This window comes from Labrus bergylta, chromosome 10 (genome assembly GCF_963930695.1).
Source record: "Labrus bergylta chromosome 10, fLabBer1.1, whole genome shotgun sequence".
Lineage (NCBI taxonomy): Eukaryota > Metazoa > Chordata > Actinopteri > Labriformes > Labridae > Labrus > Labrus bergylta.
The window spans coordinates 17,712,009-17,736,740 of record NC_089204.1 but is presented as its reverse complement, the minus strand read 5'-3'; the positions used below and the strand labels follow the sequence as shown (position 1 = coordinate 17,736,740).

General features: G+C 40.3%; 2 protein-coding genes across 2 annotated transcripts in view; one reads left to right on the top strand and one right to left on the bottom strand.

The window, feature by feature from the left end:
- Nucleotides 1-1,275: 1,275 nt before the first annotated feature.
- Nucleotides 1,276-4,981, top strand: six3a (SIX homeobox 3a). Its single transcript, XM_020651826.2, has 2 exons — nt 1,276-2,114; nt 4,009-4,981. Exons 1-2 carry the CDS (start codon nt 1,423-1,425, stop codon nt 4,199-4,201), a joined length of 885 nt encoding a protein of 294 aa, XP_020507482.1. The 5' UTR covers nt 1,276-1,422; the 3' UTR covers nt 4,202-4,981.
- Nucleotides 4,982-24,038: 19,057 nt separating this feature from the next.
- The window catches only part of six2a (SIX homeobox 2a), a 4,657-nt gene continuing 3,963 nt past the window's right edge, over nt 24,039-24,732 (bottom strand). Inside the window, exon 2 of the mRNA XM_020651827.3 lies at nt 24,039-24,732. This exon is cut by the window's right edge and continues 556 nt beyond it. The gene's annotated coding sequence lies outside the window, so the exon portion shown is untranslated.

Here is a 24,732-nt window from a genome sequence, read left to right as displayed (position 1 = left end):
CTACGCCTTGTACACGGCCCTTTCACAATGTGAGCACTGTTCGTGTTAGAGTGAACTCACACTATTTTAACACCCTTTAAGCCCTGTCTAAATATGAAGCCGTTTTAGCCATAAACATGAAAATCACACCGCCGCGGCTACTGCTGTAAGCCGAATCCTGTGACTGGATGTGGACATGGATCGTGTCCTTACCTCTAGATCAAATACATGAAAACTGCTTTTATGTCCCCAAGAAGCTTTCATGTTGCCATTTGATTGTAATTCCTATACTAATGGTATTAATTAGAGGGCTGGACTAACACAGCACCCCGTGATAAACGGGTGGCATTAAGAGGGTGATGCCTTAAGCAAATTAGTTTTCAAACTAAAACGCTGTGACCTTTGTTAGATCAACAGAAAGCCGCGCATCGATATTCATTTGGAACAATAAATTGTGTTGGTTGGAGAGGAGGCAGCGGGCAGGGGGCCAGGGCTGCACCCAGCGTCCCAGAAGCGAGGCCGGGGACAGCAGGAGGGGGAGCGGCATCACACGGCAGCCTGCACCCAGACCTGCACCCACCAAACACAAAGTGACCACATACACCAGCAAATCATGCTCAGAACAAATCATAAAGATGCGAACTTGCAGTTAAAAACATCGACGGATCCGGTGATAGCCAACAGATTCTAGGATGATTTCATTAATTGAAATTTTGGAAATAAGGAAAATAGAAAGTGATAAGATACAGTACATGAGAAGGAAACCCAATAACGCCTCCCCTTTCCTGGGACAAAAATGAATAAATTGATAAATACGATCAAAAGTAGCGGATACAGGAAAAAACTAGGAAAACAATGTGCAAATTGACTCGCTTCTACTCGAAACGTGTATTCCGGAGTTGCAGTCATTGGTTGTCCATTTGTCACCCTTTTAAAGCTCCCTCTGCCTCCCTCCCTCCCACACCGGCTCTCCTAAGCATCTCCAGTCTACATATCTTCTTTAGCTTTAACGAGCCTCGTTAAGATCGCAATAATATTCCACCCTCTAATTGCTCATTCCATTCAGCAGATAGGCGAGCATTGGCTTGTGCCTGATGCGCGCGGTGCGGTGGGAGGGTTGCTGTGGAGATCGGAGACTCTGATAACCCCCCGTGCGTGCTTCACAAGTGGTGAAAGCCTCGCGCTACGTACTGGCTAATGATTGGCACGCTTGACAGTGATTGGCAGGGCTGCCATGACAACGCTACAACGACACCAAGAAGACCAATAGAAAAGGGAAACAAAATGTTTCAATGCTACACTCAACGGCGGATTTAGGGGGGAGATATTATGAGGCTGGTGTCATTAGGCGATAGCCATTGAATCATTCAATCTTTTTTACCGGCCGGGTTTTTTCGGTTTTTCCCTTTTCTCGTTAATTTTCTTTTCTCTCAGGTCATTTCCATGGTTTTCAGATCGCCTTTAGAGCTTTATCCCTCCCATTTCTTCCTGCCAAACTTCGCTGATCGCCCTCTGCTCCTGGCGAACAGCGCTCCCACCACCAGGTCTCCAGAAGACTTGTCCATGTTTCAGCTACCGACTCTCAACTTCTCCCCGGAGCAGGTGGCGAGCGTCTGCGAGACGCTGGAGGAGACCGGGGACATCGAACGGCTGGGCCGCTTCCTCTGGTCCCTGCCAGTGGCTCCGGGAGCGTGTGAGGCGATCAACAAGCACGAGTCCATCCTGCGCGCCCGGGCCGTGGTGGCGTTCCACACGGGGAATTTTAGAGACCTGTACCACATCCTGGAGAACCACAAGTTCACCAAGGACTCACACGGCAAACTGCAGGCCATGTGGTTGGAAGCACACTACCAGGAGGCCGAGAAGCTCCGCGGACGTCCCCTCGGACCGGTCGATAAGTACCGGGTGCGGAAGAAGTTTCCGCTGCCTCGGACCATCTGGGACGGTGAGCAGAAGACGCACTGTTTCAAAGAGCGGACACGGAGCCTGCTGAGGGAGTGGTACCTTCAGGACCCGTATCCAAACCCAAGCAAGAAAAGGGAACTGGCTCAAGCCACTGGACTCACTCCTACACAGGTCGGAAACTGGTTTAAAAACCGGAGGCAACGAGACAGAGCTGCGGCGGCCAAAAACAGGTTGGTGCTTTCTTCTTTTTCTTTTTAAATCCACACAGCCGACACGCAACAATGTTGGAAAGTTCGCGTAAAATGCTTAAACGAAGATTTGAAGTTGAGTATAATAAACATGTAGTAGTGTTTACAGACAGAGACTGTCTAGGGAAAAGACGAGTCTGTCTGCAGGGGGAGGGAGCAAGCTGCGCCGACATTTTTGTTATGATGTGAAAATAAGATGAACACAAAAAAGACTGTTGATGCTTTACTTAACATCCAAAACTGTCTTCAAAAATATAATGTATTTTTAGTTTCATATAAAAGCCTCTTCAACGTTTCGCTTGACAGGAAATGGGACTTTGCGGGTCTGTCCAGTTGAATTTTGAATTATAAGATATAACAAACATACAGGTTATGTTAAAACTCATGTGCTTTGATGCTTAAATAACTCCGATTTAAATAATAAAAAATATATATTACAATCACAAACCAAACGGCTGTTAAACCGGACATGAGCTGCAGAGTATAGCTTTTAAAGAATCAGCTTGTTTATCTTTTCGATTGGAGTGAAAGTGTAGAAATAAAAGTCAAAGAGAGCTTTGAATATTTTTGTAAACATTATTGTACTTCACTCATTCTAGACACACGTGTATTCAGATGAAGATGGTGTAAACATCCATATAAATAATTATTTAAGATATATTTTCTTTATATTTTGTAAAGCATGGCATAAACAGTACTGGATTAAATTTACTATTTGTATTTATCCAAATCTAAAATGTCTCTACTCCTTTGAATATATTGAAATTGTAATTCACTGCAAATATTTTTTTAAATATATTAATATTTAAAATATTAAAGCAGTGCTGTGTTTTATTTCAGCTACACAACGCATAGACTCATCATTACCATGCCGTACAAGGCTTTTATAATTTAAACATCACATGTTACTTAGAATTGTAGAAAAAGATTATCCTAAAGGATAATACAGATATTACTGATATTACTTGACTAAAATGAGCATGCGTATTAAAAACAGCATTTGCAGCACGTAGGCTGCATTGAGAGTGGTATCATTCCATTGAAATGCTATAATTGATTAGAAAATAAAACGGAGAGGACTTAGCCATATGAATACTATTCTAATCTTTTTGCTAAATGAAGAGATATATTTCCAGCCTGACATTATCCCGCCGTGATCGAGTTATTACCGTGAGTGGATTGGAGATAATCATTTAGGATGATTGAAGTAAACCTGGAGCTCCACGTCACTCATTCACACACTTCCACTTCAATCAGACTAAAAATAAGTGTGTTGAATCATCGTGACATTCTGCACATGGACAAAGGCCTATATTCTTTTAAAATAAACGATAATCATTTGTTTATGAATCTGCAGGGTCACGGGGGATTTTTGACCGAAATAAAATCGTTCAATGAGGAAGAACAATGATAAAAGTAGAGCGAATGCAGCTCAAAGCAGACTGCAAATAAACAGCTAAAGTCTAAAAATGTCATTCAACTGCTCTTTTAAGACAAACCAAGTTGGATTTAAAGCTTATTTTCTGGTATTGATGTGACTTGTAATTTAGATTCCAGGTTGCTGACTTGCGCGTTCATCGTGTCTACTTTTGCAGGAAAACAAAACAAAACTCCATTACATTTCTTCCAACATTTAGCAGTCTAAATAGTGCTGTGTTTTGTCCCCCTGAAAGCTGGCTATTTGATAAAAGCATGCATGCATGGCTGGGGCCGGCAGGGGGAAAGAAAAGGCGAGTTTGAACCCCTATTTTGCACGAGGAGGAGGAGGGTGAGGGGGGACATTCTCAGGTCTAATTGCCATTTCTCTCATTTTTTTTCTTCTTCTCTTTTCCCCCTCCTCCCCTCCTCCTACTTCTCGCTTCTTTTCTTTCTCCAGGCTCCAGCACCAAGCAATAGGACCGAGCGGTATGAGGTCGCTCTCAGAGGCCGGTCTCACCCCTCACAGCTCGGCGGAGTCGCCTTCGACTGCGGCAAGTCCCACCACCAGCGTTTCCAGTATGACAGAACGAGTCGATACTGGGACGTCCATCCTGTCTGTCACATCCAGTGACTCGGAGTGCGATGTATGATACGGAGGAAAGGAGAAAATAACACACAAAAACAAACACAAAAAGAGAAATATTTACAGGGAAAATGGACCTGAGAGGAAGAAAAAAAGACTTATGAAATATCGCGGATGAAAAAAGGACCGATTGATATAAATATTAAAATAAAAGAGATAAAAGCACGTCTTTTTTTTATTAAAAGCGCTTTCAAAGGACCCACGTCTCCCCCTCCTCTTCATACCCCCACACCACCACCAACACCACCTCTACTACTAGACTACTTGCATGATGTCTTTTTTTATTTTTGATTTGTAATCAGGGAAATAACCTGAATGCAAGATTTTCCATCAAGAACATCGATCAGAGGGAATAAAACAGATCGCCTTGGTGTCTTCTTCGTCGCCTTTTCCTCCACCCATCTCCGTTTTAAGTCCAAGTGATGATGATGCCACGCAGACAAGATGCAATCCTTTTTTTTTTTTTTTTTTTTACTTTGTGTTCATCAGACAATCATTTTAAGTCGTAAGCACCTTTTTAAATACACTTCTGTCACTGCCTGTGTGGGGTTCATGGTCAAAAAATGTCGTTTATGACTGTATCAGATTTTTATTTTTATTTTCAAAATTTTATATTGAATTATGTATATCTCAAATAATGCGATCATTCTCCCGGTCTGTAATATACGTGTAGAAATATTGCTTGTACATAATTATTGCTCTCTCCCCTCTCGCCTCATCCTCTTTTCTATCCCTCCCTCACTTTTCTTGACTTGGTGTTCCTACATAAAATATTTGTCAAAACTTACAACTCAAGTGCTCTAGGCGTTTTTGTTGTTGTTTTTTTTTTTTTGGGGGGGGGGGGGGGGGGGGTGGTGGTTCAATTGACATATGTTGCCATTCAGAAGTAAAATATGAAAAGTGGAATAGCTTGTTATTACTACATTTACTCAAGTGCAGGCTGCCCCCCTCTTCTTCTCCTCCTCTGTGCCGCCCCAGGGTCGCTCAAAGCGCTTATTTACATTATTCAGTGTTTCTTTTCTTGCGTGGTTATTATGTTAATGTACCATACATTTCTAAATCAAATACAGTATTCAATTTGCTATACCTCGTCCCGTGATGTGTGTCTCTCCATCCGATTACGGATAAGGACATTAATAAGTAGCTAAACACATGTTCATATTGGCTCATTATTGGATTGTGGAAGCATTAATGCTCATCAGGGCTTATGTGTTAACCCAGGCTGGGTTATAAAGTCAGAGGAATGAAGTCAACGCAAAGTTTTAGGTTTTATATCCGGGATAGAGTTGTCAAAAATGTTGTAGCTTTTGATTTTTCCCGAAGAAGTTGTGTTTTACTCCATTTCCAGAGGGAAAATGTTGGTAAATTCGCCTATACGAGTGCTTCTGTATGCTCCATAAATTCTGGCAAACGTCAACGTCATGCAGCACTTAAAAATGTGAGTGCTATTTCCCCTTTTGTTTACCGTTGCCAGTGAATACAGAAATTAAGTAAACGCGCCATTAAATGGGCTAATCACGATGGGACTCCTCCCCTGTCCCAATCTCCCATTGTGGCCCGCTGAAAAGGGCTTTTCTTCCTCGGACGAGAACCATTTCCCCCCTCCAAAAAAGGCTTTCTCTCCTGCAGTCCTTTTCCATCTAAATCCCCAACCAATTATGCTGCAGACTGGGGCACATTTCGCTATAGGACACTGTTGCAGGAGGTATAGTTTATGGTGTAAAACCCTTTGGCAAAACATTTTGCCACCAAGAAGCAGCATGAAGGATTTCCCCATGTGCATTTCTTATTTTATTAACTATAGAAAACTCTAAAGTACACGTCGAATCGCTGTGAGTGTAGTAGTGCCAAGTTTAGTAACAGAAAGTAGGACATGACAGAAGCCATGTTTGGAGCAGGGAGAGCGCAGGAGATTTTTAAAAAGTGGAGCCTGGCATGAAAAGCTACGTTTTCTGTATAGGCTTTTATTATTACAAGACGGCTGAAACCGTTCAGTCTCCAACAAGGCAGCGCGGGACCTTCAGGCCTACTGTGGTGTCAGCAAAAACAGGATGTTTAGATAATTCTTCAGGATGTTTGGTAATTTTGTGAAAAGTCTGAAAGCTTAAATCAGAAATTCTATGGGCGTTTTGTTTGTCTGTGCGTAAATGCGCACGGAACAGAGACTGAAAGGGGGTGTTAAACTGTGAGAATACAGAGCAGGAAACCAATTCCCATACAAAACGTGCCTAATTAGACTAGTTTCCTTTTATATAATGGATATAAGTTATTAACTCATGTGAACAAGGATGCGTAGAAGGACAACATAAAACAAACCAATCATAGCTCATAAATTCTTCTTAAACTATATGTTTTATTTAGAGTGAGATATGTCGAGATGCTTTTTTAAAAGCAAACTTAGCTGTAGATTCTTCACAAGACATATTGTGTTTTTTCCTCCATAGAATTTATCAGTGTCCACTGGATGAAATGTGCGCATTCGCCATAAGTCTCCCTCAGACGGATACCAATCAAAACACAATAACAAGTGTGTCAAAAGCGTCAGCCAGTCGACTCAAAGGGCCTGTGATCCTGAAATAACCGAGGCTAGAATGCAGACAAACGCACAGCTCAGCTGCCTGTCTGCCTGAAACAAACCATCCCTCCCCGCGCCCATTGGCTGTCAATGGCAGATGAAGTAAATCTGTATCATATTTTTAAACCCTTTCCGGGTCTTAAACCGGCCTGCCAGAGACAGATATGCCCTATCAAGAGCACCGAGGGGCCATGGCACCGCCGCACCAGCAGACCCTTATCACACACACCCCCACCTCTCCATTTACGCACTCCACAAGTTTTATTGGCTGCGACAAGTCCCGGCTATGATTGAGATTAAATTAATCGTAAACTGAAGAGCATTTTTTATCGGCAAAGGAGGACACGAGGATTAAGGCTGTATATCTGAGAGATGGAGCCACAGATAGAGACTCATGAATACCAAACAAGCAATGAATGAATAGGCTTCATTTGCGCTACGTTACGTTCATTATGCCAAGGCTTTAAACACGGTGTAGCAGTAATATGCAGATACAAACTTAACTTATTCAGGAAAAATAAAGAAATCAACGTGTTTGTTGGAAATACTGTGTTCAAAAAAACTGCAATTGCCTTTTACACCTCTTTGCAAGCAAGTCCCGTGTGCACTCCATGAACACAAATGGATTTTTTTTTTTAAAATAGATACTGCTTTATGCTCCTGCCAACTATGTGTTAAATAAATATAATTGGTATTCTAGGTTTGGATATGATACATCCAAAAGTCAATATTATCGGTAATTGGTAAATGGTGATTATCCATTACTTGTTTAGACATGTAAACAACCCGCATGTAAACAGGTACATTACTGTCCGCGTTGTGGGCCAGAGCAGCAGCAGTAGTAAAAAAAAAAGTGCTGCAAGTGTGAGTCTATCTGTTGCTGGCTGGGGTCATTAACAGTGGGGGAGCTCTTGTTCGTGATCTGTCAACTCAAATATGGATCACCAGACAAAGGAACTTAGCGAGGAGTAATCTGTGTGTGTGATACTTTCATGAGACTGAACGAGAATGTGAGACAAGTGCGGCAACAATGGAGACCAGCATGTTTTTCTCTCTTTCCACTCCCTTTAAGTTGTTTTGCGTTGATCTGAGCCGGTGCATCTGTCAAACGAGATTTGCATGAACATCAAGCTGAACGTCAACAACATAAAGACGATTAGCTTTTCATAGCTTTCAGATTTGAAGTCAGAGTGGTTTGAAAGTGGAGAAAAGCACAAACTAATTCTCTCCTGAAAATGCTCTTTGTGTGGATTCGTGTTTTTTTTTTTTTTTTTACGCGTTAACATCCGCTTAGAGGTCATAGTTTACTTTCCCAACACAACTTCTTCTACACCGAAGTTAAAGCAGACACTGTCAGTCCAACTATAGGGAACAGGAGGAAGGAGGAGGAGGAGGAGGAGGAGGAGGAGGGGGGTGGGGGGGCAATTAAGCCAAGTCTGGCGGTGAGAAATACTGGCCATGCCCTGTTTTTTCTCGGATTTCACCGGTTAACTGAGCACAACTTTTCTATTGTTGTGTATTCATGCAGCAGCCAAAGAGCACCAGTTTCCCTATAGCCTCTGCAGCGCGGCTGTCAGTGCAGGAATGAGCGGGGCCCTGTGGACTGAACTTTCTGCTCTCCTGTCTGCAATAGGTAAGACGTAGCGCTGCAGCATTTTATTAGGTCTATACTGAGTCATGACTTTTCATTCTGCATCTGGACAGATATCTAATTGTATGGTTATTATGAGACATATCTAAGCAACAATTTGTAGAGGCCAAAAAAGTCGAGCCTATATTCATAACAAATCACATTTTCAATTAAGCACCACCCTTACATCACTAAATCACAGCTGCACCACGTTGTCGGTATCTTTCCTCGCAAATGTCGTTATATGGGATTACAGGAGAGGAAAAGGTATCATAAAGCTAAAATAATATTAGCTATTAAAGTAAAAAACTATGTTCTGGAAATTGACTATGAAGTTATTTGGCAGGATTACAAGCAGGCCACCGTCATGAGATGTACGACAGTTGGACGCTTTTGTGTACTTTCAATTATGTGACTCTGCCCGTCGTGCGTAAAATGTGTGCGTTTTTCCCCAATGCCAGCCGCCATACACCTGCTACTTGTTGTCCACACACCCCCCCCCCACCACCACCATCACACACACACACACACACACACCTTCCAACCAACCCCCCGACCTCACCAAACATTCACACAATTTCTCCAACACTAACCACGTATCACACACACACTCCCTGAAAGTGTCCATCTATTAAAAAGTAATTTGGAGGTCACACAAGGCACGAGGCAGTGATACAGGATCAGAGTGTGTGAGCTTTCATTATATGAAGGCTACCGTGTACACACAGATGGGATCATTCTCTTCCTCTTTCATAGGCAGGTTGGGTGGGAGGTGTGTGGGTTTGTGTGTGTGTGTGTGTGTGTGTGTGTGTGTGTGTGAGTGTGTGTGTGTGTGTGTGTGTGTGTGTGTGTGTGTGTGTGTGTGTGTGTGTGTGTGTGTGTGTGTGTGTGTAGTAGTGGGGGGCTTGGAGAAATACTTCAGTATAATGCTGATTAGTGTGGACTGCCATTGCACAAGCCTCATCTTTTTAAAACAAGCATAACATGAAAGCAACCCAACTCTAGCTTACTCAAGCGAACATAACCCTCCTGCACACACACATACGCGCGCGCGCGCACTAACACACACAACTCTCTCGCGCGCACATGCACGCGTATAGCGTTGCAGTGGCAGCACATATGTGTGTGTGTGTGTGTGTGTGTGTGTGTTGGGGTGGGGGCTCTGGCTGGGTGCAGGCTGTGATCTCTCGCCTTGTGCACACCGAGTGGACAGAGGGCTGAGCAGCTTAAATAGAGCCCCAGCACCTGTGTTTTCTACCGCCGTTCTCAGGCCTCCTTTTTAGCATTGCACGGCACGGAACAGCACTGATATCAGCAATGAAAATTCAGCATCTTTATACAAAACACGTGACAAATATAAAGGGAAGAATGATTATTAATAACTAGCTTTAGAAGTAATTTGTGCCAAATGAAAGTGTAACTATGGCCACAATTATAATAATTGTATATTGATAGTAGATCGTTTAGCTAAATTCTAGGGTTAATTTTAAGTATACAGCAAGATATTTCTGATGCTAGCAGGTCTATCTCAAAACAAAAAATGGAATCTCAAATGTTGTAAAAATTGTCTGAATGTCCCGCAGCTTTGTCTGATCTAAAAAATGTCTCCCTCTGAAAATATAAGGAAAGTAGACCACCCTTCTCTCGGACTTGCTTCTTTTTGGTGACTCGCCCCCTCTGCTCCCCTCTTTTCCTTCCACGAATTGGTGATTGTTTGTTCCCTGGTCTGATGCTGAAGGCTTTTGTCCGTCAGCTGGAGCTCCTGCCTGCTCTGGTTCTGAAAGCACCGGATGAACCTGGACATGGACACCCGGTCCCGCTGTGCTTAGACACAAAACCCACACCAGTCCACTTGTTTTTCTTAACTCTTTCGATTTTGGCGATAATAGAAAACTTCTGGCAATGGTGTCCGGGTTGCAGGTCAACATGGCACACATTAATCGTGACAGAAGTTTTGGACTAAACATATATAAATATAGAATAAATCTGGTATCGTTTTTTTGCCCCTCAGACAAGACTTAAAAGGCACATTTAAAGAAACCTGTAATTTTAGGATTTTTTTGTTTTACGTTCCAGATTTTACTTCCACTTCAACACCTCAAACTATTTGGTATATGATACGAGCAAGCAATTTACAGGAAATGTGAGAAAAAATAAAAACAGCAGCTCAATTGTTCTGCCCCAGTGATAATATTAACACAGATTTGAGATTTTGTGTTTTTAGGATAAATAATGACATTTTGTAATGATGAAAATAAGTGCTTAGCCATATTTGTAGTACATGCATTTCACGAAATAACATTTAACATTAAAGTATTTTTTCCAAATATGTCACACGCAGTCAAAAGCCTCTGTTTTAGTAAAGCTTGCCCGGTGACACGCCTCCTTTTTGTGCCAGTGCACTCGACTAAAGGTCGCAGATTGACTGAGGCCTGGGTGTCCTTATCAATTTAACCCTCATTTACAAAGCTATGGCACGGATTGCCCGGGATGCCTCACAAACAGCCCCGACAAGAGGAAACTGTGAGCGGACAGCGGGCGGACAGGCAGGTGCAGAGCCTGGCAAAAAGCAGGCTGAGCGGGACAGAGCCACACATGTGCCTTGACTGCCATCTAGAGGACGTTTAGGGAAAATATCTCCAAACTGTTTCCCACATGTCAAGGTGTTCAATATTGAAGGCTGCTGCTTGAGTTAAGTTGAAAAAAATTCCACCAAACTATAGCGTCACATATTTTTCGTAATGTATTTGAACAAAGTTTGGTTGCTTCACTTGAGATTTTGTGCAGCAGTTGTGTACTGTATGTTTTTATCCGCCTACTTGTGACATCACGGTTTGGCTACAATCACCATAAAATGTGTACCTGTTTTTGAGCTGGGACTTCATTTTTCTTTTTCTTTTTTTAATCCTACTTGTGTTTCAGTTAATGTCAGTGTGAGCATGAACATACATACTGGCTTACACAACCGGGACAAGTGCAAGCCAGTGAGTTCATACAGCCCACACATACACACAGACACACACCGTATATATATATATACACACACACACACACACTGTACAGGGTGCAACTCATTAAAGTTTCATTGCATGAAAGTCAAATGATGTTGGAACACTGAAGCTGCTTCTCCATTCAGAGCTAGATGAAGGATTCAGACGCCAGAGAGTGAAATGGAACCCTCGATCCCTGGTTAATTTTTAAAAACCGATACCCAGAGTTTTACTGAGGCCGCCAAGGAGACAAGTGACTGACTGCTGTGTGTGTGTACATGAGAGCAAGATGGTGGTGAGGAGGGGAGGAGGCATAATGGTGTCCGTTGGAGCGCGGCCTTTTAGAGTTTAACTTGCCTATTATGGCGAGCAGGGCAGGGGGAGGGAGAGGAATGGGAGAATGCAACAGAGAAGGTTTCACTGTAAATGGACAGTAAAACGCTTACGGCAATCCACCATTAAATCATTGCAAGAGGAGTAGCCGGCATGTTACACGCCATAGGCAATAACTCTTTCATGTCCCCACTTTGGATCCACTCGCATGTCTCAAACAGTTTCAGCCTGATTTGAGGTTCACATGAGAGGATAAGAAACCTTTATGTGGGGTCAGTGAGGGCAGTTTACAGATGTAGTAGCTCAGTTGTTCGACAATAAGATCTGTGGAATGTCCACAACCAGTTAGTTAAATTCACCTGGTGGCTTAAAAGTGCACGATGGGGGTAACAATAAGATCTGTGGATTTAAATTCACCTTTTAAAAGTCCGCACAGCAAAACATGCAAGCTAACATCCTGTAGTCTGGGTAAGCATTTAAAGAACATACCTTCATGCTGTATGACAAGCCAAATTCCAGTCTTCTCATCTTCACTTTTCTATTGTCCACCTCCCTCTTCACATATTCATCTCCCTGAATCCATCTGAAAGGTTTTGCTTGTCATTGCTGCTCTTGGATGGAGATTACCCATCTGGAAAAAGAAGGGGAGAAAGTTTAATGAAATTCATGTTTCAAATTCACAGTTCATTGTCTATGAGAGCATCTACTTAAGAGGTGCATGCAAGATGTACCTTGCTGGTTAATAACCGGCCTCCGGGTTCCGGGCTCTGGAGGCCCTCTGCTGAAGCGTGCTGTTTTGTCCGACCACTTTTTCTATTTTTAATAAGTTCCTGTACATGAGTCGCTTCGCGGAGGATCTTTAAAAACGGCCTCTGTCCCGAGGTGGCCTCCTAAACGCATGCATTATTGAAGCACGTACCGGCCTTGTCCTCCGCTCTGCCTTCACTCAGTCCAGTTCATCAAACAGCAGCAGCAGCAGAAACAGCTGCACAGCTCCCAGAAGAGCAGGGCGAGGAGGAGGAAAATACAGGCTGAGTGTTCAGAGCTCAGAGACCTGATGTAGGACTGTGGGAGCCGCACAAATGAGGAGCAAATACGGGTCAAAAACTCAAGTATGCTTCACAAGTTCACATTCTTACTAAAGTTCACATGCTTTGTAGTTCATCATTGAGGGGATGAATTGTTGTAGTGCAAATACAACTACTGACATAAGGAAACTAAATGGGGAGATCTTAAATCATTTTCGCATTACTGCAGAAGAGTTCACACATCACCACGGAAGAGCATTAGGGCCACTGAAAAAACATTTTTTGGTTCTGATTTATTTTTTAGGATTCTGATTTTAATCTCAGAAGTCCTATATTAACAAATAAATTGTAATATATAATTGTAATATATAATTTTGTAATGTAATATATAATTTTGATACAATATCAGCCATCTTTAAATCATCAGCTTTTGAGAGAATCTCTATCTCTCTCTTCTTTAAACACACACATTCCCCCCCACCTCCACAATATTAGAGCCTTATGTGGGGGCATAGAGAGAGGGTGAGAGCTGTGTAAATGGTCAATTGGCTTAACTCGGTGGTGTCTGTTCTTGGTGCGACCATGTCAGTGGGCAATGTGCAAATGTGTTCTCTTTTGATGTCCCTGATGTAATCCTCAGCAGCACACTGGTCCCCATAAAGCCCCGGGGAGCAGAGATGAGTGGGAGCAGGGTGCTGTTTGTTCTGGGATTAAGATATCACTTCCTCCACTTCATTCATTCAAATGTCACGTGCACGCATGCAGAGTGAAAACACTGTTATGTATCATTCTGGCGCACACACAGTGTCTTCGGTCTCTGTATTCACACTGATATTTCTGAGTCTGTTAAGCGAGATATGTAGCTGTCTCATTATGTTACACTGCCATCTAGTGATCAATAATATTCACCTTTTAGTGTTGTTTGAACTAATTTATATGGTCCTCCACATTGACTGAGGATAGCTGCCACTCTGATGCATCATTTTTAGCACTCAAACATCTGTACACGTTTGCAGCAGTTCGCTCTAACTCCAGTCGGCTATCAGCCTAATGGAACAAATATCTTTCAAATAAAGTCAAAGTATTAAATATAAAATGTTGGTTGAATCTGCCTCTATTCTCTGTAGATGTTTTGTTAATGTTTTCTTTCAAAAAAGGACACACCACAGCCTTCCAAAAACTATCAGCATCAGTTTGTGTCATTATATCTTCAACCCATCTCTTTGACTGTGTAAAAAAAAAAAATTAAAACCTTTGCTCCCGAACGTGAGTGGAAAAACCAAACAGGACATAGAAGGTTGCTAGCAGGTATTCAGCTATCAAACATGTACATACAGTATTATATAATTACACCATCTATTATTCAAGGAATGATTTTAAATGCACCTGTGTGATTAAAATATGCAGCATCTAGCTGTTTAATTGGTCCTTGGTCACCATGACAGTTTCACTTTGGTGCTCTGTGCAGAAGCTTTAAATCATTATCAACAGAGCCCTCTCCCCTCACACAAACAACCAACAAGCCGACGCGTCCCCAACACAATATTGGCTTTGTTATTAGTAATAGATCATCAATGAATGAGGAAAACAGGAAGTGTGTCTGATTATGTATTAGTCCTGCATGTTGTGAAAATACGATTCATTCATTCAATATAAGGTTTATTTGGTATTATCAAGCTTAATAAAACGCATTCGTACAATTTAATAAAATGGCAAAACAGAAGAATGTAGTAGTTCAAATTTCTAACTTCAACCACCAGGGGTCATCATGAACTCAAAGTTGAATATTTGACTTACTATAAGATGGAAATGAAGAGTGAAGAGTGATGGCATGCTTTCACTCAGAAAACCTTACACATACAACTCTTCATTGTACAGCTTTATACATTCAGTCTATTGTGGCTCATTCTGGTGTCTATGCAAGCTGCTAATGGTATTCATGGCTTCTAGATCCATTCTAGTAGTTACATGTGTGTGTGTCAAGTCAAGTGTACCATAAATTACAAATGGTGTATACAGAAGCTTTAAGGTCACTGACACAAACACCCCATTGTGACGTGAAATTATACCCGTGGCATGTTTTCTGCATTTCTCTTCCTCAAATTGCTCTGGCTGAAACCCAGCAGCGTTTGGAGTGCAGTGGAGGAAGCTAATCAAGCAGCAAGAGAGCGGCAACAAAGCAAAACGAGTCTTCAAGCAGCTGCCACTGCTGAGGGTGAGAAAAAAAAAAAAACACAAGAGGAGTCCAAAGCTTGGAAACCAGTCTAGTGTAAGTTATCAGGAGGAGGGAGGAGGAGGAGGAGGGGGAGGGGAGGGGGAGGAGGAAGGAAGGGAGATAGAGGACTGGAGAGATGTTTTTGTTATTTTTATGGTCATTAACCTCAAGTATGAAAACAAAACGGAAAAACAATGTCGATTTGAAAGACATTGAGGACTATTACCTTTGCGATATCAACCAGTTATAACATGTGACAGCATCCTTTTCCAACAACTTCTCCTCTTCCCTACAATATAGTTTGAATAATCTGAGGAGCAACAACCTGTATGTTAAATGTGAGAGTATAATGTGCAGTGATACGCGTTCACTCCTAATTCTGCCTCTCCAATGGAACACATGCACATCAAGTGGGAAAGTTGCTCAAGTCAGCTCTCAAACTAACTTGAATTTGTTTTACTTTTTAATACAGCATGAGTTTTACTTTTCATAAAAGTTGGTCTGGAGAAATTGCTTTTCACTCTATTGATGTTGACAGGAGAAAAATTACTTTTTTGAATGTCAAACATTAGTTGTGATGATAAAGATACACTTTTTGCCAAGAAAAAACTGATAATCTGACACATTTATTACTATCACATGTAATACCTTTATTGTTGTTTGTAACGCACTGGTGCAAAATAAAGTACATAAATATTGGACCTTGTGTTGCTAGAAAAAAACAAGCCACTTATCTTTCTGTGTAGACAGACACAGGCTGCAGATAAATAAGAATGAATGCAGTGTTTCTCAAGCCTGTATGATGAAGGTTCTTTCGATATGATACACTTTATTGTCCCCTTGGGGAAATTTGTTTTTCCTGTCTTGATACCAAACTCATTACTTTTAAAGACAGTGAAGAGGCTGATATTTTGAGTTTTTCTGTTCCCTTCTCTTCAGTGCACCTGAATCCGTTTCAGAGCTAAGCAGGTCCACCCTTTATGTTGAGTTTTCATCACTGTTAACACGTTCTTTTCTCACTACTTTACACACTTGCAGTTACACTAAGTGATCACTAGGTGGGAGCAGTGTTCAGTTCAAACAGACAAAATTTGCTCTAAACTCTGCTGCTGTTCTCTAAATAATGGAGAAAACCTGAATAGCTCCCTCTCATCACGTCTGTGCTGAGGTTTTGTTTCTCTTAAAACAAATCTGCAAAGAACTAAGTGGAGTGAACACAGTGTAACAGTGTAAGTCTGTACAGTGTGGAAGTTAGTTGGCTTCATGACATCTACGTATATGTCAGGTCACTGTGTGCATGTAGGAGCAATAGGATCATATGAAGTAGATATGTTTATTGTTTAAATGTATAAGGACATATTTCACAAACTTGACCTTTTTTTCTGCTCATTTTCTGTCTAACCTGACTTTCTTTTAGGATTTTACAGAATGATAAGTGGTAAAAACTACAACAATGTATTTGTGATGCTGTACAGTGTGCACAGGGACAGTTGCCACACTGATACTACTCATTAAACTATTAAGTGTATTCAAGTTTTTGTCTATAAATGACACGCTCTACCATGTACTGTAGCATATACCTTGCATACTTTTTTTTTTTTTAAGGAAGTTTAACAAAACGAAGGGCTCTTTAATGTTTCTGCCTGATGCCAACATAGAGGTGTATGCACACACACACACACACACACACACGCACACACATACACGGGCACACACACACACATACACGGGCACACACACACACACACACACATGCACACACGGGCACACACACACACACACACACACACACACACACACACACACACACACACACACACACACACACACGGGCACACACACACACACACGGGCACACACACACACACACACACACACACACACACACACACACACACTGTGCTGAGTAAACGGTCTGGCAGGTTGAACCCGTTGGTGTGTTTAGCTGGAAACAGACAAACCTGCAGTGTACACACTCAGACACTGAGACAGGCCCAGTGTGCACAATCAACATGGATACTGATTGATCCAAATGACCGTACTCTCTGTTCTAGTATTTCCAGAGACCCAACATTAATAATAGTAGGTTAGTAGAGGTAGTAGAGAGAACACTGTAGCTCCAAAAACTAATTGTTATCTACTTAATGCATTTAAAAACACTACATTTCAAGCCTGACCCAGCTCTTCATCAGCTTTCATCCAGTTGTTTTTTTACGACTCAGCGCCTTAAGAATTGATGTGCGTGTGTTTGCTGACTTTTTTCTGCTGTATCATTTCCCAGGGTTGGAAACAGAGATGTCTTTTCAATGAAGTACGTTATACGGCAGTATGTCTGTGTTTACAGTTAATAAACATATATACTACCTATCTGAAATATGTTGTCATTATAACAGTATTAAATACATGATCCTTGTTATATTTGAACTGTGTTTAAAACATTTTCTGGTGAATGTCATGAAGGACAGTTGAAAAACAATTAAACAAACAGACGATATAAAGTGACAAAAAAAAGTTTTTTATACTGTTAAAGCTTTACTTTTTCATTTCTCTATGCTTTAGTAATATCAGATGACCTCTGCTGACAATAATAAAACGGGGGACTAAACTGATGGATGGACGGGCTTTAAAACTATTTATCTTAGTGACACTCTGCGCTGCTAGCTGATCTTACATCAAGTAAAGGGCTGGATGGGCCGAACATAAAATACAGCTCACTATGAAAATCTTGTGCAAGATTTAACCTGCCCTTTGAGTTCAGCGTGAACACCCACTGAAAGCATAAAGAATAGTGTAGTTAATCTTTAGGCTGGACAGATTTAATGGAGTGGTGTCAGGTGACAATAGCTGGAAAAACCATCCGAGTGAACCTAATGCGATCAGAACAGCCTGTGTCTGTCTCCCATCCAGGAATTTACAGTAGGGGGAAAAGCCCAGGTGAGCCTTTCTTAACCCCGAGTGCACGCACATACACACACACACATTCACACACACATGGACGCACACACACAATACAGATTCACAAATGTACCACTACTTCTTTACACTTTACACCATCACATGCTCAATGAAAAAAACTTGTTAACACTTCTTGGAAAGCCTTTACTTTAAGTCTGCAAATTTAGAGTTACAAAACTGTATAAAAAGAGTCATAAACTGTTTGCACACTTTAAAGTAGACTGAAGAAATCAGTGTTACACAATATATAAAAAACCTGTATGGCGAGAGATACCTTGAGAATGTTGACAAATACTGCACACGAGTTAATATGAGTCATAATCCACTGAGTGGCCAATAGACCTTCTTTTATATTCATGATTAAACTGTTTCAAGGGTTCATTTATCCTCAATTCTATTTCTGTGTTCTCCCTCTTGATTTAACTAAAATATGAGAGTTCAGTTTTTAAACAATGTAAAAATGCAATATATGTAATGTGCTGTTTTTGATAGTTTACATGTTTTTAACATTTGCTTCTGTAGCAATAGTCATTCTGTTCTACTTGGATATATTTGGAACAAGGGGCACTCAAACGTAACTCTTGTCATTTTCAGTGTTAGGCTTTTCAAAATGAAATGTGTGATACTGAAACTAAGTTACATTTCTAGTCTTCAGCTGGACTCTTGAGTTTTGGATCTGTGTCAGGTCTCAGGAGTCGGTTACAGCGGTGGAAGTCAGGCCTCGGTCAGTCAGCTGACCTTTCACTCGAGCAAAGGTCGCCCACTGTGTGCGTATGTGTTTGTGAGAGTGTGTGTGTGTTTTGTAACTGTATGCGTCCGGCACACAGGGAGTGCATTAATGCTCGTACTCCCCTGGCCATCCCTCTCTCTCTTTTTTGACCGTAACTCTACACCGTGCCCCCCGTCCTCCTCCTCTCCCTCTCCAAACCCCCTGCTGTTTTATCCTGTTTTATGGGACACACCTGATCCACCAAAAATGCATAATGGTCGAGGGGAGGCTGAAATCAATGTGCCCATCAATAATCACAACACTGAAAGTAAAAATAAATAAAGATGCTTATACGTTACAAATGTAGGTAAGTATCTGTTGTCAGTTGTGTTTTATTTTTAATAGTGTTGTTTAATGGTAAAGTTTGTTATTATTACATTATTTGTTATGGTAAAATTAAATGTCAGGCTGATACAATCATTTTAATGCCACTTCTCGACTGTTTGCATCAGCTGATTATAATTGAAAACGAATCTGTTAGCAAGTTTGCTTATGATAGCAAAAAGAAAAGAAAAATCATACCACTGATTATGTTGATGTTCATGCATTGCTGTAAAAGACTTGTCAATTACATTCTGAGTAATATTAACAGGTCCCCAACCTGCGTTTTGAATATTAGATCTCATCTTGATAGCAATCGGATTGCCTGAGTGTTTAATTCCCTAAATGAGTTCAGGCTGAACCTTACCCCAAATCAGTATTTGACTTCCAGTGTGACACAAAAACACGCTATTTGGGATACAAACAACCATCATACTACTAATGCTCTCTGACGTTCTTCGGCTGTCTGTTTGGGTGTTCTTGGTTCTTGGCCTGAATATGTGCATGATTTAATTCGTCTCTACCTGAGAACAGAACCCCTGTCTGTTTGTCTGTCTGTATGCATTACTGCATCAGCAGACTGCAGTCTGTCTGTGAACCATCTGAATCCCTGTTATACTTAAGAGCAAATCCAAAAGATTATGACATGAATATTAATCATATTAACATTTTTTTTTTACTGAATCCTATGTTTGGTACTAACTTATTTTTCAAAATGATGCAGGTAGCAGGTCAATTTGGTATTTTCATATTTGACCTATTGCTGTTTTCTGCGCAGCTTCTTCCCTTGAAAAGGACATTGCAGCTCTTACAAAAATGCACTCATGGTTTTTAGATTATGAAAGATGTTTTTCACTTTAAACATGTTATTCCCATTCCACAAGATGGGTTCCTTGTTGGTATAGATTTGCTGATACCCACTTGCAGAAGAGAAGAGTTAGTCTGTCTTACTGTTTGCATAGTTTGTTGTATGAATCGGATTTTTTAAAGAAAAAAAATTATGTATCAAAAGGAGTAATGTCTGCTATACACAGACACATGTTAATCCAGGCCTATCTGCATTTTATTTTTTATCCATTTAAAGCACAGGTATACATTGAAAATAAAAACATAACTGTAGATGAAGGTTTGAATAAAGGGGTACATTTCTTTTAAAGTGCTGTAACTATGCTATATAAGCAGAGCTGTAATGATGGTACCACCAGCTGACTCGCCTCTAACACTTCACTCTGCAGTCACACTATATCAGTAATGTAAATCCCAGCTGTCCCACTCCCTTGTTAGTACAACCAGCACCCTTTGTAGGCAACAAGTGGTATTAATAGTAAAGTGTTCACACTCAATGCCTTTCTTCATTTCAGAAATATTTTTTTGTGTTCTATACTACCATCCTCACACACACTTAGCCTATATTTGGTGAGATTTTTACTGGGACAGTGCGAGCTCTGACACTTGCTGCACATTTGGACAGTAAAATCATTTGTTTTGAGCAGACTACATTCATCTTTAAACTGCCGCTGTGTTTTGGCAAAATCGATCTCTGTTCCTGCTCTGCCAAAGTTTCTTTAAGCTATACAGCAAATAACTTACAGCTTCAGGGGCGGCTGCTTTAAACATTTGACCCCTGACCTCCCTTAAGGGGGCCTAAGTGAAAAGTGAATTTCCCCACCGGGACCAATAATGTGTCACATTATAAAACTCATCACTGTACCTATAGCGTGTGTTAACCTTTAACACAATATATGTATGTATGTATATATATATATATATATATATATATACATACATACATATATATATATATATATATATATATATATATATATATATATATATATATATATATGTGTATACATAAACTATGAATTTCTCTTAAATCATCTCTTTGGAAATATTAGAAAATGCGTTCTTGTTTCCTTATACACAGTTTGTTTCCAGGTGTTGTTTCAGTGTGGGCCTTTTTTTTAACTAAACAACACTCATTTGTTTTTTTTAATTCACCAGTTATGGTAAGAAGTTTTTTTTTTCTTTATATAAGAATTGCTTTGTCAATCCACTCTACTGCAGTCATTATATCAAACAGCTGGACATTTTTACTATGGATGACCCCTTGTATAAAATTTCAGTTAATGGCATATCTTAATAATAATATGGCAATGTCAACAACAACAAACAGACGTATATACCATATTTTCGTATGCTATGAAATGTTCGTTTTAATAAACATGTTTGTTGTTTATTTAAAAGATGATATTAAAAAATGTGTACCTGGCTGAGTTGTTTTTTTCTAAATAATTCCCGCAGACAAAAAAGGAGGAAAACTGAAAGAGATAAAATGTTTGCGTAACGACTCAGAGCAAGAGCCTTTTAAAACTATTTTTTCTTTTTAATTATAAAGGTCTGAATAGAATTGCTCAAGAAATCAAAAGGTAAATAGCCTACGTCTAGAAATATATCTTTCTTTTGAAACCCACGAATACAAAGCGTGTAGTAGACTATAGAATGAGAACTGCGACATTTATTGCTTTTAATGGACGCGGTGAAATGAATGAATAGTCTAACAATCAGAGCGGGTTTGTTTTACTGAAAAGCTCATATAAATGATTTTTACATAAACTTTGGCGGTGAAACAGTCTGATTGTGAAGACATAGCCTACATTAACACTGATTTGGGGTTTTAATTTGTAGTTATAAAGTAACAGATCTCTTAGGTCAGAACAACTATTTCTACGGTTTGCGATACATGAATGGAGGCTATTTGATCTTTACGAGGCCATGACTCAACATTCCCTCCTTATTGTCTCAGGATTTGTTTCCTCTACAAGACTATTTGTTAACTGACTGTGACATCCTCACAGTTGGTAAATTGTCAAGAGATTAAATCCCCTGCAGATGAATTTGTGCCACGCAGAAATCAAGTCCAGTTCACACCTGTCCTGCCGTTTCTCCTGACTCCTCTGCTTCAGTTGGATGCCATTGTTCCGATAAGCCTGCTTGGCAAAATCAAACCAGCGTTTATAACCGAGGCTCCTTGTTAGGACTTTACTTAAATGCTCGCGGATTCTCCTAACATCTTCTGCCCAAAAATCGTTTAATAGCCTCTCCCTCCCTCCCCTCTTCTCACACATGGCGCGCTCACAATGCCAGATCAAGTTCACATTTCTTATGGGAAACAAAAGAGAAGGAGAGAGAGAGAAAGAGAGATACAGAGAGAGAGAGAGATACAGAGAGAGAGAGAGAGGGGGGGGGAGAGAGAAAGGGAGGGAGAGCGAGAGGGAGAGAGAGAGTGAGAGAGAGAGAGAGACGAAAATCACAGCTATTGAAGGGTTACAGAGTTGGTTTGGTGAGAGACCAACTATTCCGTGTTTTGTCTGCTCGCAAGCTGCTGTTACACGCTTGTTTTGAGTAGAGCCACATTCACTGAAGTCCTGTTAATTACTAAGTGTGGGCTTTGGGCTGTATGTAATTGACCTTCACGCGCCACAAGTTGTACCCAACGATGTGCGAGTGATCCTCTATATTTAATGACAGGAGGGGAGACAGTTTACACATTGTCTGAGTACACTTATTAAACTCCTATAACCGAGCAAACTAGATAGACCTAGTTTCTGAATGAGCCCTGATGTTCCTCCAATGTTCCTCTGAGTTAAGAAATAAAATTGTCCTCCACCGTTTCAAATATTTGAAGACCATTGTGTACTATTGTGAAAAAAATTATTAAACAAAAGGTCTACATACAACACGGATAGGCCTATCAAACCTCTTAAAAATGTAACGCTAAATTATGAGGGAAATAGCCTACCTGTTACTGTGTTGAATGATGTAAATTATAATTACAGCCATAATTACAAGTAGGCTATCTCAATAAAATACCACCTAGATGCACCGCAGCTTATAAGAATGAAAGCACATTAAATCCTCTTCTATAAGATTGGTAGAAAAGTTGTTAATTAAAGTTGATTCTTCACGTGGTGGATATATGGATGGAGGTGTTGTACGGCTGAAGCTGTTCAAACAAAGTGTCTTCTTTCACCGCCCGTTTCCACTTCTGTGTCGTGTTTTTTTTTTTTTCCCTCCTCACTCAAACACTACAGTACTTCTGTTCTCCTGAGCCGCGCGCGGACAGATAAGGTGTCATCACTTAGAAATCAAGGTTTCCCGGTTTGGAGAAGCTCGTGCGCATTTCGCACAACTTCGCCTGTACAGGCTAATGGCCACATGCCACATTATTCAGTCTCTTAAAGTGTTTCTTTTTCGCCCCTTTAAAAATAGGGTTTGGATGACTTCGGTAAAATTTGACGTTAAGTTGCAACATGTTTTTTTTAATAATATTAATAAATAACATTATAATTTCCGTAGGCCTACACGTGACACAAAAACAAAAGAAATAAAAACATCATAATTTTAAATATGTCCTTAATCCACCTAAATTATACTCAACTGTATACTTTACCTACGCTGTTATTAGACTTTTTGACGTAGCCTAGTTTTTTATTTTTTTTAAGATATTTCAATTTATCTGCAATAGTCAGGAACAAAAAGCTTGGAAACATAATTTCCCCACCATTCACTACTTCCTCGTCCGCATTTATGGCTGATAATATCGACCCGTCCACACATAAAGGACAATATCCTCATTCTTAGAGCAGCCACATGTGTCAAAAGGAAAGAGCTCTACAGTAATGCTTTCTGATAAAACAGTGCCCCAACGTCATGACGGTTAATCTGGCTCAGAGTATGGCTACATTCAAAAGGCCAATGGAAATATACAGCATGGACCATTACTTTGGCAGCAAGTGTATAGCCTAGGTTAATATAATACTCTAAAAAGTAGATACATAAGAAGTGCATGGGAAATTGCGTGAAACGCAAGGATTTCAAGTGAGGGGATATTTGTTTTACTATCATGTTTTTCAAAGGTCACCAAGATGAATGGTGTAAAGAAGAAAGAGCGACGAAGCAGACGAATATCGAAACAAACTGTTGCTTCATACAGAGAAAGAAAGGAAAAGCCAAGAAGGATTCATATTCAAAGAAATTCTCGTTTTTAATCCATGTATTTCTTTTTGACTTTTTATTGTAAAGGGTATATGAAACTATAGTTGAATGTTTTATGTTTCATCATTTCTCGCAAAGTTTACATGCAAGTCTCTTTCCAACGAAAATGCAAATAATATCAAGAGATTAAGATATTTCCTCTTCTCGCGACTCTTATAAGACACTTGAGCATATCATACACCCCGTCCCCCCACCCCCACACCCCCCCAAAAACATCCATTCTTTAAAAAAAAACAAAAAAAAACGTATTATGGCTCTCTTTGAAAACCCCTTTGTAAACAAAAAGGCGATGTGGTGCCTTAAACTCGGTGACTTTAGAGTCTGCTGACAAAATCTAAACCCCTAAAATAACAACGGTGATAGTAATAAGAATTAAGACATTTTATTGTAATTGTTTTCAACAATATAACATGTTACGTTTTTACATTCTGGTAAAATACGTCTTTTCCCTTTATTTTTATTTATTTTTTTATCTTGAACGACCTAAATCCGCCTCACCTTGTGTCTGCACAACGACTGCAAAAATGTTCCATCTTTATAAATCTGTCTTGTTTCCCCCCTCATATGCCAATATTTAAGAAAACGTTTCCTGTTATAAATAGGCATATGTTTGGTAAATGTCTGAAGTGCTCTTCCTTGAGATTTGTTGCTGGAAAATTCCAGA

What these genes read in the sequence shown, in the direction of transcription:
- six3a (XM_020651826.2), top strand. Translation starts at nt 1,423, where the DNA reads ATGGTTTTCAGATCGCCTTTAGAGCTTTATCCCTCCCATTTCTTCCTG. An exon ending in GCTGCGGCGGCCAAAAACAG is followed by an intron (nt 2,115 to 4,008) that starts GTTGGTGCTTTC and finishes TTCTTTCTCCAG; the next exon opens with GCTCCAGCACCAAGCAATAG.